The sequence below is a fragment of the Phocoena sinus genome, chromosome 1, assembly GCF_008692025.1.
Source record: "Phocoena sinus isolate mPhoSin1 chromosome 1, mPhoSin1.pri, whole genome shotgun sequence".
Taxonomy (NCBI): Eukaryota; Metazoa; Chordata; class Mammalia; order Artiodactyla; family Phocoenidae; genus Phocoena; species Phocoena sinus.
This window is the reverse complement of record NC_045763.1, coordinates 112,885,768-112,902,588: the sequence shown is the minus strand read 5'-3', so window position 1 is coordinate 112,902,588 and position 16,821 is coordinate 112,885,768. Positions and strand designations below refer to the sequence as shown.

The 16,821-nt window shown below is 40.1% G+C and overlaps 1 protein-coding gene across 1 annotated transcript in view; it reads left to right on the top strand.

The window, feature by feature from the left end:
• The window catches only part of NUP210L (nucleoporin 210 like), an 81,478-nt gene that overhangs the window by 22,029 nt on the left and 42,628 nt on the right, over window positions 1-16,821 (top strand). Inside the window, exons 11-14 of the mRNA XM_032605013.1 lie at window positions 7,615-7,752; window positions 8,218-8,376; window positions 12,529-12,727; window positions 14,716-14,861. Of these exons, the coding sequence (XP_032460904.1) occupies window positions 7,615-7,752; window positions 8,218-8,376; window positions 12,529-12,727; window positions 14,716-14,861 (642 nt within the window). The remainder of the gene's footprint in view (window positions 1-7,614; window positions 7,753-8,217; window positions 8,377-12,528; window positions 12,728-14,715; window positions 14,862-16,821) is intronic.

Below are 16,821 nucleotides of genomic sequence, written 5' to 3'. Positions count from 1 at the left end.
TGCCCAGCTTACAGGATCTTAGTTCCCTGACCAGGGATTGAACCCGGGCCACGGCAGTGAAAGCACCAAGTCCTAACTACTGGACCTCCAGGGAACTCTGTCTTCTTTTTTAATACACATGTTTACAACTATAAGTTTTCCTCTGAGCATTGCTTTCACTGCATCCTGTAAGTTTTGGCATGTTGTATTTTTGTTTTCCTTCATCTCAGAATTTCCTAACGTTCCTTATGATTTCTGCTTTGACACACTGGTTGTTTAGAGGGTTGTTTAATTTCCACATATTTGTGAATTGTCTAGTTTTCCCCGTGTGAATTCTAGTTTTAGTCCATTTTGGTTGAAGAAGATACTTCATATGATTTCAGTGTTTTTTTTTTTTTTTTTCCGGTACGCGGGCCTCTCAGTGCTGTGGCCTCTCCCGCTGCGGAGCGCAGGCTCCGGACGCGCAGGCTCAGCGGCCATGGCTCACGGACCCAGCCGCTCCGCGGCATGTGGGATCTTCCCAGACCTGGGCACGAACCCGTGTCCCCTGCATTGGCAGGCGGACTCCCAACCACTGCGCCACCAGGCAAGCCCGATTTCAGTGTTTTTAAATTTATTGAGACTTGTTTTGTGGCTTAACATATGGCCTATCCTGAAGAACGTTCCACGTGCACTTGAGAAGAATGAGCATTTTGTTGTTTTGGGGTGAACTATTCTGTATATGTCTGCTAGGTCTAGTTGGTGTATAGTGTTGGTCAAGTCCTCCATTTCCATATTGATCTTTTGTTCTGGTTGTTCTATCCATTATTGAAACTGAGGTATTAAAATTCAACTATTGTAAAACTCTGTTTCTCCCTTCAGTTTTGTCCATTTTTGCTTCATTTTGTGGGGGGGGGGGGCTCTTTTGTTAGGTAGGTTTATGTTTATAATTGTTATATCGTCTTGATGAATTGACCCTTTTATCAATTTATAATGACCTTTGTCTCTTGTAACAATTTTTTAAAATCTATTTTGTTTGACATTAATATAGACTGCTCCCCCAACTCTCTTTTGGTAATTATTTGCATGGAATATATTTTTCCCTTCTTTCACTTTCATTCATGAATCTAACATGAATCTCCTATAGATAGCATATAATTGGATCATATTCTTCTTTATCCATTCTGTCAATCTCTGCCTTTTAATTGGAGAGTTTAATTTATTTTGGGCTGAGTTGGGTCTTCGTTTTTATGCAAGGGCTTTCTCTAGTTGTGGCAAGCGGGGGCCACTCTTCATCGTGGTGTGTGGGCCTCTCACTGTCGCGGCCTCTCTTGTTGCGGAGCACAGGCTCCAGACGCACAGGCTCAGTAGTTGTGGCTCACGGGCCCAGTTGCTCCGCGGCATGTGGGATCTTCCCAGACCAGGGCTCGAACCCGTGTCCCCTGCATTAGCAGGCAGACTCTCAACCACTGTACCACCAGGGAAGCCTAAATTTGAGACATTTTCATCATTATTTTCTTCAAATATTCTTTCTGCACCTTTCTTTCCCTACTTCTGGGACCCCTGTTTTGTATATATTGATTTACTTTGATGTGCTCCACTGGTCTTTAAGGCTTGGTTATTTTTCTTCATTATTTTTTCTTTTTGCTACTCTGAATAACTTCAATGGACCTCTCTTCAAGTTTGCTGATTCTTTCTTCTGCCAGCTGAAATCTGCTGTGAAGGTCTTCTAGTGAAGTTTTCATTTCGGTTATTGTACTTTTAGCTTCAGAATATCTGTTTGATTCCTTTTTTATAATTTCTATCTCTTCATCAATATTCTCTATTTGGTGAAACATCATTCTTCTGGAGTGATGTCCATTGTTTCCTTTAGCTCTTCAATTTAAAATCTTTGTTTAGTAAGTCCAGTATCTGTGTTTCCTCAGAGACCGATTGTGTTAATTTCTTTTTTTTCTATGAATGGGCCGTATTTTCTTGTTTCTTTGCATACCTTATAATTTTTTTGTTGTTGAAAAGTTAACATTTTGATATTACAGTGGACCCTTGAACAACATAGGTTTGAATTGCACAGTTCCACTTATACATTTTTTCACTTTTAATACATACTACAATACAACATAATCCATGGTTGGTCTGCAAATATGATACCATGGATATGGAGGGCTGACTGTAAAGTTATACATGGATTTTGACTGCACAGAGGGTTGGCACTCCTAAACCCCACATTGTTCAAAGGTCAACTGTATAATGTGGTAACTTTGGAAATCACATTCTTCCCTTTCCTCAGGGTGTGTTGTTATTGCTTGATGTGGGTTGTAGTTGCTTGTATGTTTAGTGAGTTTTCTAAACTATTTGTGGAAGATTGTGTTGTTTGTCATCTGTAGTATAAAATTTCAATTCCTTTAGGCTTGTAGGCAGTGTTTGACAAATAATTTCTTAATGCCTTAAGTCACCTTTTCTTGGGGCTTCCCTGGTGGTGCAGTGGTTAAGAATCTGCCTGCTAATGCAAGGGGACATGGGTTTGAGCCCTGGTCCCGGGAAGATCCCACATGCCGCAGAGCAACTAAGCCCATGTGCCACAGCTACTGAGCCTGAGCTCTGGAGCCCGCGAGCCACAACTACCTGAGCCCGTGTGCCACAACTACTGAAGCCCACACACCTAGAGCCCGTGCTCTACAACAAGAGAAGCCACCATAATGAGAAGCCCGTGCACTGCAGTGAAGAGTAGCCCCTGCTCCCTGCAACTAGAGAAAGCCCGCATGCAGCAACGGAGACCCAACTCAGCCAAAAATAAATAAAAATTTTAAAATATATATATGAATAAAAAGTCACCTTTTTCTTGATTCGACATACATTTGGTTGCTGTAAACCTTTGAGTATTTTTGAGTATTTTCCAAAGTTAATTCTGACTTTTTTTTTTGCATTTCTATGGAGGGACAGGTTTCTTGGAGTTCCCTACTTTGACACTTTGCAGACATCTCCCACCTGCTGGTATTTTTTATTAGGATTTATGAACGTGATATTTTTTCAACTTATTTAGGACTTTAAAAGTTTTTTTTCAGCAATGTCTTATAGTTTTCATCATACAGGTCTTGAAGATATTTTATTAAATTTGTCCCTGTTTTATGTTTTTAAGCTATATATGTATTTGTAAATTTTCTCCTTTTACTTGATCATGCTAGTATATAGAAATACAGTGGTTTTTTGTATGTTACCTTGAATCTTGAAAGCTTGCTGAATTCACTTATTCTAGTAATTTTTTGTAGATTCCTTAGGAATTCCTATATATACAGTTATGTTATATGTGAATAAAGACAGTTAACCCTTTTCATTCCAATAAATATGCCTTTTAGTTCTTTTTCTTGCCTCACTGCACTGGCTAGGACCTCTACTACAATACTGAATAGAACTGTTAAGCGTAGACATGTTTGCCTTATTCCTGACCTTAAGTGGAAAGCACTCACCCTTTCACCATTGAGTATGATGTTGACTACAGATTTTGTGTAGATGCTCATCCTTAGGTTGAAGCAGTCTCTTTCTATTCCTAGTTTATTGAGAATTTTCATCATGAATTGGTGCTGAATTTTGTCAGTGCTCTTCTGCCTCTATTGAGGTGATCAATATAGTTTTTCTTTTCTAGTCTTTTAAATATGGTGAATTAATTACATTGATTGATTCTCTAATATTAAGCCAATCTTGCATTCTCAGGATAAACCTCACTTGCTTATGATTTGTTATCCTCTTATACATTACAGGATTTAATTTGCTAAAATTCTGTTAATGACTTTGGCATATATGTTTTTGAGGGCCTATAGCTTTTTTTTTCCTTCTTCTGTTTTTTATTATAATGTATTTGTCAGGTTTGGGTGTTAGGATAATATTGGGTTTATAAAATGGGTTGGGAAGTATTATTTTCTATTTTCTGGAAGAGTTTTGTAGAATTAGTGTTATTTCTTCCATAAATATTTGGTAGAATTCACAATGAAACTATTTGAGCTTGGAATTTTTTTATGGAAAGTCTTTTATTATTATAGTGATAAAATATACATAACATAAAATTTACCATTTTAACCATTTTAGGTGTACAGTTTCAGTGGCATTAAGTAATTCATGTTGTGCAACCATTACCACCATCTCTCTCCAGACCTTTATAATCTTTCCAGACTGATTCACTCTACCCCTTAAACAATAACACCCCCGAACACCCCATCCCATTCCCTGGTAACCACCATTCTATTTTCTTTCTCTATGAATTTGACTAATCTAGTTACTTCATATAAGTGGAATCGTACAGGGAATTCCCTGGCAGTCCAGTGGTTAGGACTCTGCGCCTTCACTGCTGAGGGTGTGGACTCAATCCCTGGTCAGGGAACTAAGATCCCGCAAGCCACACAGCACTGCCAAAAAAAAAAAAAAAAAAGGTGGACTTATACAATATTTGTCTTTTTTGTGTTTGGCTTGTTTCACTTAGCATGTCATTAGGGTTCATCCATGATGTAGCATGTCAGAATTTCATTCCTTTTTAAGGCTAAATAATATTCTATTAAATGCATATACTGCATTTTGTTTATTATTTATCCATTGATAGACACTTGGGTTGTTTCCACCTTTTGTCTATTGTGAATAATGCTGCTATGAACATGGGTATACAAATATTTTGTCAAATCCTTGCTTTCAAATCTTTGGGGTATATACCCAGAATTGGAATTGCTGGATCATGTGGCAATTCTATGTTTGACTTTTTGAGGAATTGTCATACTGTTTTCCACAGTGGCTGTCATTTTACATTCCAGCAGCAATGCACAAGGGTTGTGATTTCTCCACATTCTTACCAACACTTGCTATTTTCTATTTTTGATAATAGCCATTCTAATGGGTATGAAGTGGTATATCACTGTGATTTTAATTTACATTCCTCTAATGATTGGTGTATGGGAAGGTTTAAAACTATGAATTCAATTTAAAAAATTTACATACAACTATACAGGTTATTTCTTCTTTTTTTTTTTTTTTTTGTGGTACACGGGCCTCTCACTGCTGTGGCCTCTTCCGTTAAGGAGCACAGGCTTAGGACGCTCAGGCCCAGCGGGCATAGCTCACGGGCCCAGCTGCTCCGGGGCACGTGGAATCTTCCCGGTCCAGGGCACGAACCCGTGTCCCCTGCATCGGCAGGCGGGTTCTCAACCACTGCGCCACCAGGGAAGCCCGGTTATTTCTTCTTTTTTTTTTTTTTTTTTTTTTTTTTTGCGGTACGTGGGCCTCTCACTGTCGCGGCCTCTCCCACTGCGGAGCACAGGCTCTGGACGCGCAGGCTCAGCGGCCATGGCTCACGGGCCCAGCCGCCCCGCAGCATGCGGGATCTTCCCAGACCGGGGAACGAACCCGCGTCCCCTGCATCGGCAGACGGACTCTCAACCACTGCGCCACCAGGGAAGCCCCGGTTATTTCTTCTTGAGTGAAATTTGGTAGCTTGTGTCTCTGAAGGAATTTCTGTTTAATCTAATTGTTGAATTAATCACATAAAGTTGTTCAAAATATTGCCTTATTAATTTTTATGTCTGTAGGATCTGTAGCAATGTTGTCTCTTTCATTCCAGATATTGGTTATTCGTGTTTCTCTTGCTTTCTTCATGAATCCAGCTAGACATTTATCAATTTTATTGCTTTTTACAAAGAGCAAGCTTTTGGTTTCATTGACTTTTTTCCAGTTCTTTATCTACTTTCTCTTTCATTGATTTATGCCTTTACCTTTGTTATTCTATTTCTTTTCCTTACTTTGGATTTAAAATGCATTTCTTTTTTAAGTTTCTTATTGTAGAAGAATCTTACAGTGGATCACCGGTTTTATATCTTTCTTCTTTTTAATATAAGCACTTCTACCACATTCTATTGGTCATTCAAACCATTCCTGACACAATGTAGAGGGAACTACACAAGGATGTGAATACCAGGGAGTGGGGATCAGTGGAGGCCATCTTGGAGACTCGCATCTCCAAGTTGATTCTGGGTTCTCTATTATTAGATTTAAAGGCATTACTGATCCTGTTTCTTGTGATTAAGAAGTGAGCATTGATAGTTCATGGTATGCAATAGCAAAACAGCTACTAAAATTTTCACCTGTAGACACTATAGTTAAGTGCATGTAGAAGGCAAAGCTTTCGGTAACCAGGTAGTTGCTGCCATAAAACATGTTAGTGAAAGTCTGGGATATAATAGAGCTTATTGATTGTTGTTTCTAAGTGTGCTGGGTAACTTTGGGAAAGAAAATGGTTAGTTCAGGGCTTTGAATTCCCAACTCAAGATCCACCTAAGAAATCTAAAAGATTTTATGACTACCCTAAAAGAAGCCCTTATTACAATATTTCCTTGTTCTGCAATCATAATGCAATTTATTTTATTAATTAATTAATTTGTTTGTTTTATTTTTGGCTGTGTTGGGTCTTTGTTGCTGTGCGCGGGCTTTCTCTAGTTGCGGAGAGCAGGGGCTATTCTTCCTTGCAGTGCTTGGGCTTCTCATCATCGTGCCTTCTCTTGTTGCAGAGCACGGGCTCTAGGCGCACGGGCTTCAGTAGTTGTAGCATGTGGGCTCAGTAGTTGTGGCTCATGGGCTCTAGAGCTCAGGCTCAGTAGTTGTGGCGCATGGGCTTATTTGCTCCATGGCATGTGGGATCTTCCCGGCTCAGGGCTTGAACCCGTGTCTCCTGCATTGGCAAGTGGATTCTTAAGCACTGTGCCACCAGGGAAGTCAGACGTTTAAAATTTTTATTACCTCCTTTGTTTTTTTTGCCGTACGCGGGCCTCTCACTGTTGTGGCCTCTCCCGCTGCGGAGCACAGGCTCCAGACGCGCAGGCTCAGCAGCCATGGCTCATGGGCCCAGCCTCTCCGTGGCATGTGGGATCTTCCCGGACCGGGGCACAAACCCATGTCCCCTGCATCGGCAGGCGGACTCTCAACCACTGCGCCACCAGGGAAGCCCTAATGATGTTCTTTTAAACTGAAAGAACATCCAGCTAGCCACCTTAAGAGAGTGAAGAGAAAATCAGAGCCATTACTGCAGATGTGACACAGTTGCTAAATATTTCAGGGCTTCTTTAAAAAATAGATAGATAGATAGATAGGTAGGTAGGTAGAGTTTTCCTTCAAAGAATAAAGGCCAACATAGTTGAGTGTGAGGACTCTATTTTACCTGTATGGGTACCCCCCTAAACCCTGCTCTTGTTTTTAAGCAGGATGGGAATATCTTACCCCAGCATCTTTAAATGTTCTCTTTATTTTCTTCTGAATAGCTTGTAATATTCCTTTGCCTTTACAATTTATATACTTAACTGATAGATGTCCAAGGATCTTTCTTTCTGAAACTATGATTGCCCTTTCTATGTTGATAAAACTCTTATTTCAGGAAATTTAAACTGCTTTCCGTGACTGTGATACTTCTTTTAGGTCTATCAAAATCCCTTTCATTATTATTGAAATGTAGTAGCTGTGCTTCACTAATGAACAGGAAAGTTTATTTCTTTCTTTTATTGATAGAAACTGGTTGAGTAATTTATTAACACACCATTTTTCTGATGCTTTATATGTGAATGTGGACCATAAGAAGACCATAAGAACAGTCCTTATAAAATCTGTTTTGCTCCTTTTTATCTGCTCTTATAGAATAAAACTATTCAGCCTATAAAATTTCCAATTATACATCAGCAAGAAGTGAAGATTTATTTTCCCATCAAGCTTACACCCAACTTTCTGGCATTTCCTCATCATCCCATGGGAATGTTATATCGTTATAAAGTACAGGTATGATGTCTTATAATGAGAATTCACAAAGAAATGTCAGTTTCTCTGATAGCTTAATTTATTGAAGGTTAATGTTAAATCTTATTTCCCCCTAATCCTAGCAGTATAACTCAGTTTTGGGTGACAACCAAATCATGCTCTTGAATACTGTCATCCTAAGAATACTTGGGGTACTTTCCTTCTCTTCCATATATCCTTTCCTTGTGAGTTTTATAAAGTTTTGTCAAGCTCCCTTGTGCTCTTTTTTGACATTTTGTGATACTGCCATTGCATGATCCCCCTTTAGTATTACCCTTCCCCATTTAGTTACTTTAATATAGCATCACAGTTTCTTAATGTTCCAGAAATAATTTATTGTATAGTTTTATTATTTCCTAAACTTTATTTCACCAGATTTTACATCTTCAGTTAAATTCCAATTTTCTTCCTATACTAATTAAATATAAGGTTGTATTTTTTTCATAGGTAGAGGGTGGCAGTGGCAATTTCACCTGGACCTCTTCTAATGAAACAGTGGCCATGGTAACCACTAAAGGAGTGGTGACGACAGCTGGTCAGGTCAGAGGGAACAGCACTGTTTTGGCCCGAGATGTACAAAATCCTTTTCGATATGGGGAAATTAAGGTAAGCAACTCTCCAAAAAACGTTCATATCTCCTCTGAGACATTGCTGTCTAAATTTAAGTACAGTAACACATTAAAATTTTTTTTTTCTTTTTCAAGTTGGTTGTTTTAAAATGATCCTCAGGACTTCCCTAGTGGTCCAGTGGTTAAGACTCTGTGCTTCCAAGGCAGGGGGCATGGGTTTGATCCCTAGTCAGGGAACTAAGATCCCCTGCTGTCAACAATGGGAAGCCAACACAGATTTTTCCTAAGGTCAATAATATGATAAACACAAAGAAAGAAAACTACAGGCCAATATCACTGATGAACATAGATGCAAAAATCCTCAACAAAATACTAGCAAACAGAATCCAACAGCACATTAAAAGGATCATACCCCATGATCAAGTGGGGTTTATTCCAGGAATGCAAGGATTCTTCAATATACGCAAATCAATCAACGTGATACACCATATTAACAAACTGAAGGAGAAAAAGCATATGATCATCTCAATAGATGCAGAGAAAGCTTTTGACAAAATTCAACACTGATTTATGATAAAAACCTTGCAGAAAGTAGGCATAGAGGGAACTTTCCTCAACATAATAAAAGGCCATATATGACAAACCCACAGCCAACATCATCCTCAATGGTGAAAACCTGAAACCATTTCCACTAAGATCAGGAAAAAGACAAGGTTGCCCACTCTCACCACTCTTATTCAAAAGTTTTGGAAGTTCTAGCCACAGCAATCAGAGAAGAAAAAGAAATAAAAGGAATCCAAATCGGAAAAGAAGAAGTAAAGCTGTCACTGTTTGCAGATGACATGATACTATACATAGAAAATCCTAAAGATGCTACCAGAAAACTACTAGACCTAATCAATGAATTTGGTAAAGTAGCAGGATACAAAATTAATGCACAGAAATCTCTGGCATTCTTATACACTAATGATGAAAACTCTGAAAGTGAAATTAAGAAAACACTCCCATTTACCACTGCAACAAAAAAGAATAAAATATCTAGGAATAAACCTACCTAAGGAGACAAAAGACCTGTATGCAGAAAATTATAAGAGACTGATGAAAGAAATTAAAGATGATACAAATAGATGGAGAGATATACCATGTTCTTGGATTGGAAGAATCAACATTGTGAAAATGACTCTACTACCCAAAGCAATCTATAGATTCAATGCAATCCCTATCAAACTACCACTGGCATTTTTCACAGAACTAGAACAAAAAATTTCACAATTTGTATGGAAACACAAAAGACCCCGAAGAGCCAAAGCAATCTTGAGAACGAAAAATGGAGCTGGAGGAATCAGGCTCCCTGACTTCAGGCTATACTACAAAGCTACAGTAATCAAGATAGTATGGTACTGACACAAAAACATAAAGATAGATCAATGGAACAGGACAGAAAGCCCAGAGATAAACCCATGCACATATGGACACCTTATCTTTGATAAAGGTGGCAGGAATGTACAGTGGAGAAAGGACAGCCTCTTCAATAAATGGTGCTGGGAAAACTGGACAGGTACATATAAAAGTATGAGATTAGGGCTTCCCTGGTGGCGCAGTGGTTGAGTCTGCCTACCGATGCAGGGGACACGGGTTCGTGCCCCGGTCCGGGAAGATCCCACATGCCGCGGAGCGGCTAAGGCCCGTGAGCCATGGCCGCTGAGCCTGCGCATCCGGAGCCTGTGCTCCACAACGGGAGAGGCCACAACAGTGAGAGGCCCATGTACCGCAAAATAAAAAAAAAAAAAAAAAAAAAAAAAAAAGTATGAGATTAGATCACTCCCTAACACTATACACAAAAATAAGCTCAAAATGGATTAAAGACCTAAATGTAAGGCCAGAAACTATCAAACTCTTAGAGGAAAACATAGGCAGAACACTCTATGACATAAATCACAGCAAGATCCTTTTTGACCCACCTCCTAGAGAAATGGAAATAAAAACAAAAATAAACAAATGGGACCTAAGGAAACTTCAAAGCTTTTGCACAACAAAGGAAACCATAAACAAGACCAAAAGACAACCCTCAGAATGGGAGAAAATATTTGCAAATGAATCAACTGACAAAGAATTAATCTCCAAAATTTACAAGCAACTCATTCAGCTCAATAACAAAAAAACAAACAACCCAATCCAAAAATGGGCAGAAGACCTAAATAGACATTTCTCCAAAGAAGATACACAGACTGCCAACAAACACATGAAAGAATGCTCAACATCATTAATCATTAGAGGAATGCAAATCAAAACTACAATGAGATATCATCTCACACCAGTCAGAATGGCCATCATCAAAAAATCTAGAAACAATAAATGCTAGAGAGGGTGTGGAGAAAAGGGAACCCTCTTGCACTGCTGGTGGGAATGTGAATTGGTACAGCCACTATGCAGAACAGCATGGAGGTTCCTTTAAAAACTACAAATAGAACTACCATATGACCCAGCAATCCCACTACTGGGCATATACCCTGAGAAAACCAAAATTCAAAAAGAGTCATGTACCAAAATGTTCATTGCAGTTCTATTTACAATAGCCCAGAGATGGAAACAACCTAAGTGCCCATCATCGGATGAATGGATAAAGAAGATGTGGCACATATATACAATGGAATATTACTCAGCCATAAAAAGAAACGAAATTGAGCTATTTGTAATGAGGTGGATAGACCTAGAGTCTGTCATACAGAGTGAAGTAAGTCAGAAAGAGAAAGACAAATACCGTATGCTAACACATATATATGGAATTTAAGGAAAAAAATGTCATGAAGAACCTAGGTGTAAGGCAGGAATAAAGACACAGACCTACTGGAGAATGGACTTGAGGATATGGGGAGGAGGAAGGGTAAGCTGTGACAGGGCGAGAGAGAGGCATGGACATATATACACTAACAAACGTAAGGTAGATAGCTAGTGGGAAGCAGCTGCATGGCACAGGGATATTGGCTCGGTGCTTTGTGACCGCCTGGAGGGGTGGGATAGGAAGGGTGGGAGGGAGGGAGACGCAAGAGGGAAGAGATATGGGAACATATGTATATGTATAACTGATTCACTTTGTTATAAAGCAGAAACTAACACACCATTGTAAAGCAATTATGCCCCAATAAAGATGTTAAAAAAAAAGAAAAAGATACCAAGTAAGAGGAAGTGCTCTATGTCAGAGGTCAGCAAATATTTAGTTAAAAAGAGCCAGTTAGTAAATATGTTAGGGCTTCCCTGGTGGCACAGTGGTTAAGAATCCACCTGCCAATGCAGGCGACATGGGTTTGAGCCCTGGTCCGGGAAGATCCCACATGTCGTGGAGCAACTAAGCCTGTGCACCACAACTACCGAGCCTGCGCTCTAGAGCCCTCGAGCCACAACTACTGAGCCCGCGTGCCACAACTACTGAAGCCCGTGCACCTAGAGTCTGTGCTCTGCAACAAGACAAGCCACCGCAATGAGAAGCCCACCCCCTGCAACGAAGTGTAGCCCCCGCTCGCCGCACCTAGAGAAAGCCCAGACACAGCAAAGAAGCACAGCAATGCAGCCAAAAATAAATAGATAAAACAAATAAATTTTTTTTAAAAATTTTAAGTTATAAATATGTATTTGTAGGCCACATACAGTCTCTATCTCATAGTCTTCTTTTTTGTCATTGTTGCTTTTTATTTTACAGCCCTTTAAAAATGTAAAAGCCATTCTTAGCTTACAAAAGTCAAGAAAGTTGTGCACTGGTCATATTTTGCCAGACTCGTGTTGAATGGTGTTAGATGCTTTAGAGAGGTCGATTGATTAAGGAATGAAATGAGTGACAGGTTCAGCACCTAACACACAAACACAAAACATACATATATGTTATGTATATGTATATTTAAATATTTAAGAAATGCTTTCTGGGCTTCCCTGATGGCGCAGTGGTTGAGAGTCCACCTAACGATGCAGGGGACACGGGTTCGTTCCCCGGTCTGGGAAGATCCCACATGCTGCGGAGCGGCTGGGCCCATGAGCCATGGCCACTGAGCCTGCGCGTTCGGAGCCTGTGCTCCGCAACGGGAGAGGCCACAACAGTGAGAGGCCCGCGTACCGCAAAAAAAAAAGAAATGCTTTCTTTTCTTCTAAGACTTTCCTAACATAACTTTCTTGAAAGATTAATTTTTTTCCCCTCCAGATATGTGTTCTGAAACTGAACAAAATGAAAATGTTACCATTTCATGCTGATGTAGAGATTGGCCAGATTATAGAAATCCCCATTGCCATGTATCATGTAAATAAAGAAACCAAAGAGGCCATCGCGTTCACAGACTGCTCTCATTTATCCTTGGATTTGAACATGGATAAGCAAGGAGTCTTCACTCTTCTCAAAGAAGGTAAGAGTAGGCTTTTTATTCTTTCCTTTCTTTGTCTTTGAATTAAAGGACCAATCAACAATTCAGAAACTATGAATTACAGTCTAAATTCACACATTGGGAATTCCGTAGTGGTCCAGTGGTAGGGACACTGGGCTTTCACTGCCAAGGGCCTGGTTTCAGTCCCTGGTCGGGGAACTAAGACCCCACGAACCGCGCGGTGTGGCCAAAAAAATTAAAAATTAAATTTAGATATTACCTTTCTTTATAATACTTTTATTTATTCTGTCAACTGCCTGTATTAGGTGTTACAATATGATGTAGAAACAAAGGCACGAAAATTGAATAACATATCCAGGCTTCGTTGTGGCCAGACTATCAGTTTTTAGTCATATTAAAGGCTTCTCTTTCCAGCCTCAAGCTTGCTTGCTTTCTTTCTTTCTTTCTTTAATATATATACTACACCTCTTTCTAAGAGGACTGTATTGCCATTTAATGTATATATATATATATATATATATATATATATATATATATATAAAATTTATTCTGTAAAAGAAAATACCTTTTTAATAAGAAAAGAATATGAATAAGCTATCCATAAGGATCAATATCATTTACCGTTATGGAACTTCATATTTGATCCTGATCACCATTGTTTTTCAATAATAATGACAGTAGTAGCATCTAACATTTGTTTAGCATTTCTATTTCCTAGGCTCTGTTCTGAATACTTTTCATATACTAACTCATTTAATTCTCACAATACATCTATAAGGTTGATATCAACTTGGACTTCTCTTTTGCCCTTGTTAATTATACTATACAATATCTCTCACCTCTCCTCTGTTCTTAGGCTGTCTCTCCCCATTTTTAGGCCCTCATTATCTCTCACTGAGAATTTAATGATATCCTCCAACTGTTCTTGCCTTTGATAATCATGGCTACCAGATAGATCTTCATGAAGCTCAATTTCAAAATTAATTTTCCTGCTCAAAAATTTTGAGAGGCGGACTTCCCTGGTGGCGCAGTGGTTAAGAATCTGCCTGCCAATGCAGGGGACATGGGTTCGAGCCCTGGTCCGGGAAGATCCCACATGCCGTGGAGCAACTAAGCCTGTGTGCCACAACTACTGAGCCTGTGCTCTAGAGCCCGCAAGCCATAACTACTGAGCCCACGTGCCACAACTACTGAAGCCTGCGCACCTAGAGCCCGTACTCCGCAGCAAGAGAAGCAACCACAATGAGAAGCCCCCACATCGCAACGAAGAGTAGCCCCTGCTCGCCACAACTAGAGAAAGCCCGTGCGCCGCAACAAAGACCCAAAACAGCCAAAAATTAAAATTAATTAATTATTTTTAAAAGTATACAATTCAATTAAAAAAAAAAATTGAGAGGGTTCTCCCTGCCCGTGGACAACAGCCAAAATCCTTTTAGTTTAGTATTAAAGGTCCTCTACAGTGTAATCCAACCTACTTTTTGGAACTTCATGCTTTGGCTTCATGTATGGCTCTAGCTAAACTAATTACTTTAGTTAAAATTTCCCATATATCTCTTTCATATACTCACTTGTATCTCATTTATATTTCTATCTTTGTTCATTTATTTGTCAGCTTAAGATACTCTCTTCTGCATATCTAAACCTTTCTTGATCTCCCCAGCTAAAAGTAATCATTCTGTTTTCTAGACTTCTATAATGCTTATCATTTTCTACTAATAATTTAATTTATGTAAATGTTCACCCTCCCCTTCTAAACTATATATGCCTTGAGGTCAGGATCTTTGCTCATATTTGTATCCTCACCATACATAGAACTGTGTCTTACATGATATATATCTGTTAATAGAAAGAACATTATTTTATATCAACTTAATATAAATAATTGGGGTCTAGTAGTGTGTGAGATTAAGAATTTTTTAAAATATTAAAATTCTTGTATTTCTATAGACTGATTTCCTTGAGAACTGATGGCTTATTACCCTACTGAAGTCATGCTTTTTGATTTGCAGGTATTCAAAGACGAGGACCAACACACTGTTCCAGTGCACATATAGCAGCCAAATCTCTGGGCCATACTTTGGTAACAGTTAGTGTGACTGAATATGAAGAGTATTTGGAGAGCAGTGCCACATTTGCTGCTTATGAACCCCTAAAGGTGAGATATTTCATGCTAAAGAATGCCATATCTTTTCATGGACCCCACCATGTCCACCTGGGGGCTTCCTACCTATCTGTGATCTCTATTAAAGATCAGTGATATTTATGTTCTCTTTACTTACCACTCTCTTGTTTTTAGACCCACAGCTTCCTCATCAAATCTGAGTATCAGGGAGTTTATGCTATCATGTTTTGGCCACAGGAATATTTATAAGTTGTATCAGCAAGTTTTATTATTTATTTATTTATTTATTTGGGGGGGGCTGTGTCGGGTCTTAGTTGTGGTACGTGGGCTCTTTGTTGCAGTGTACAGGCGTCTCTCTAGTTGTGGTGCGCCAGCTTCTCTCTAGTTGTGGTGTGTGGCACACGCGGGCTTAGCTGCCCCGCGGCATGTGGGATCTTAGTTCCCCAAACAGGGATCTAACCCGTGTCCCCTGCGTTGGAAGGCGGATTCTTTTTTTTTTTTTTTTAATAAATTAATTTATTTATTTTTGGTTGCCTTGGGTCTTTGTTGCTGCGTGTGGGCTTTCTCTAGTTGTGGTGAGTGGGGGCTACTCTTCATTGTGGTGCGCGGGCTTCTCATCGTGGTGGCTTCTGTTGTTGCAGAGCACGGGCTCTGGGGCGCATGGGCTTCAGTAGTTGTGGCACGCGGGCTCAGCAGTTGTGGCTCTTGGGCTCTAGAGCACAGGTTCAGTAGTTGTGGCATGTGGAATCTTCCCGGACCAGGGCTCGAACTCGTGTCCCCTGCATTGGCAGGCGGATTCTTAGCCACTGCGCCACCAGGGAAGCCCCTGGAAGGCAGATTCTTTACCACTGGACCACCAGGGAAGTCCCAACAAGTTTTAGATATTTTGCTTTCTTTCCTCTTTTTCTTTCTCTTTTTTACTGAGATATAAAAAACATATAGTAAAGTACACTAATCTTAAGGTACTATTTATTTTTTTATTTGGCTGCACCAGGTCTTAGTTGCAGGATCTTTAGTTGCGGCATGCAAACTCTTAGCTGCAGCATATGGAATCTAGTTCCCTGACCAGGGATCAAACCCGGGCCCCCTGCATTGGGAATGCGGAGTCTTAGCCACTGGACCACCAGGGAAGTCTCTTAAGGTACTGTTTGAATTTTCACATATGTACGTATCTTTGTAACACCACCTGGAAGAAGATATAGAATATTAGTATACTCTCTTTTGAAGAACTCTGAAAGAAAACCTTCCACCCTAGGGACGGAAATCAATCATCTTTTACCCTTTATACTTACAAATTTTCAGCACAACAGTCATCATTTTGGCCCCCAAGGATTGGTCCATTATAATTGGGATATTACGACAGGTGGCAGTTCAAAATAAAAGTAGATAGGGACTTCCCTCGTGGTCCAGTGGGTAGGACTCCATGCTCCCAATGCAGGGGGCCCAGATTCAATCCCTGGTCTGGGAACTAGATCCCCACATGCATGCCATAACTAAGAAGTCCACATGCTACAACTGAAGATCCCGCACGCTGCAACGAAGATCCTGTGTGCTGTAACTAAGAGCAGCCTAAATAAATAAATAAATAATTTTAAAAATAAAAAGATAAAAGTAGATAGAGGGGTTCCCTGGTGGCGCAGTGGTTGAGAGTCCGCCTGCTGATGCAGGGGACACGTGTTCGTGCCCCGGTCCGGGAAGATCCCACATGCCGGGGAGCGGCTAGGCCTGTGAGCCATGGCCGCTGAGCCTGTGCGTCCGGAGCCTGTGCTCCGCAACGGGAGAGGCCACAACAGTGAGAGGCCCGCGTACCGCAAAAAAAAAAAAAAAAAAAAGTAGATAGAGCCTGGCATGCTTTCTATATATTTGAGTCCTTCAGGGGCTAAAATTGATGTCTAGGGGCTTCCCTGGTGGCACAGTGGTTAAGAATCCACCTGCTGAGCCCTGGTCCGGGAAGATCCCACATGCCGCAGAGCAACTAAGCCTGTGAGCCACA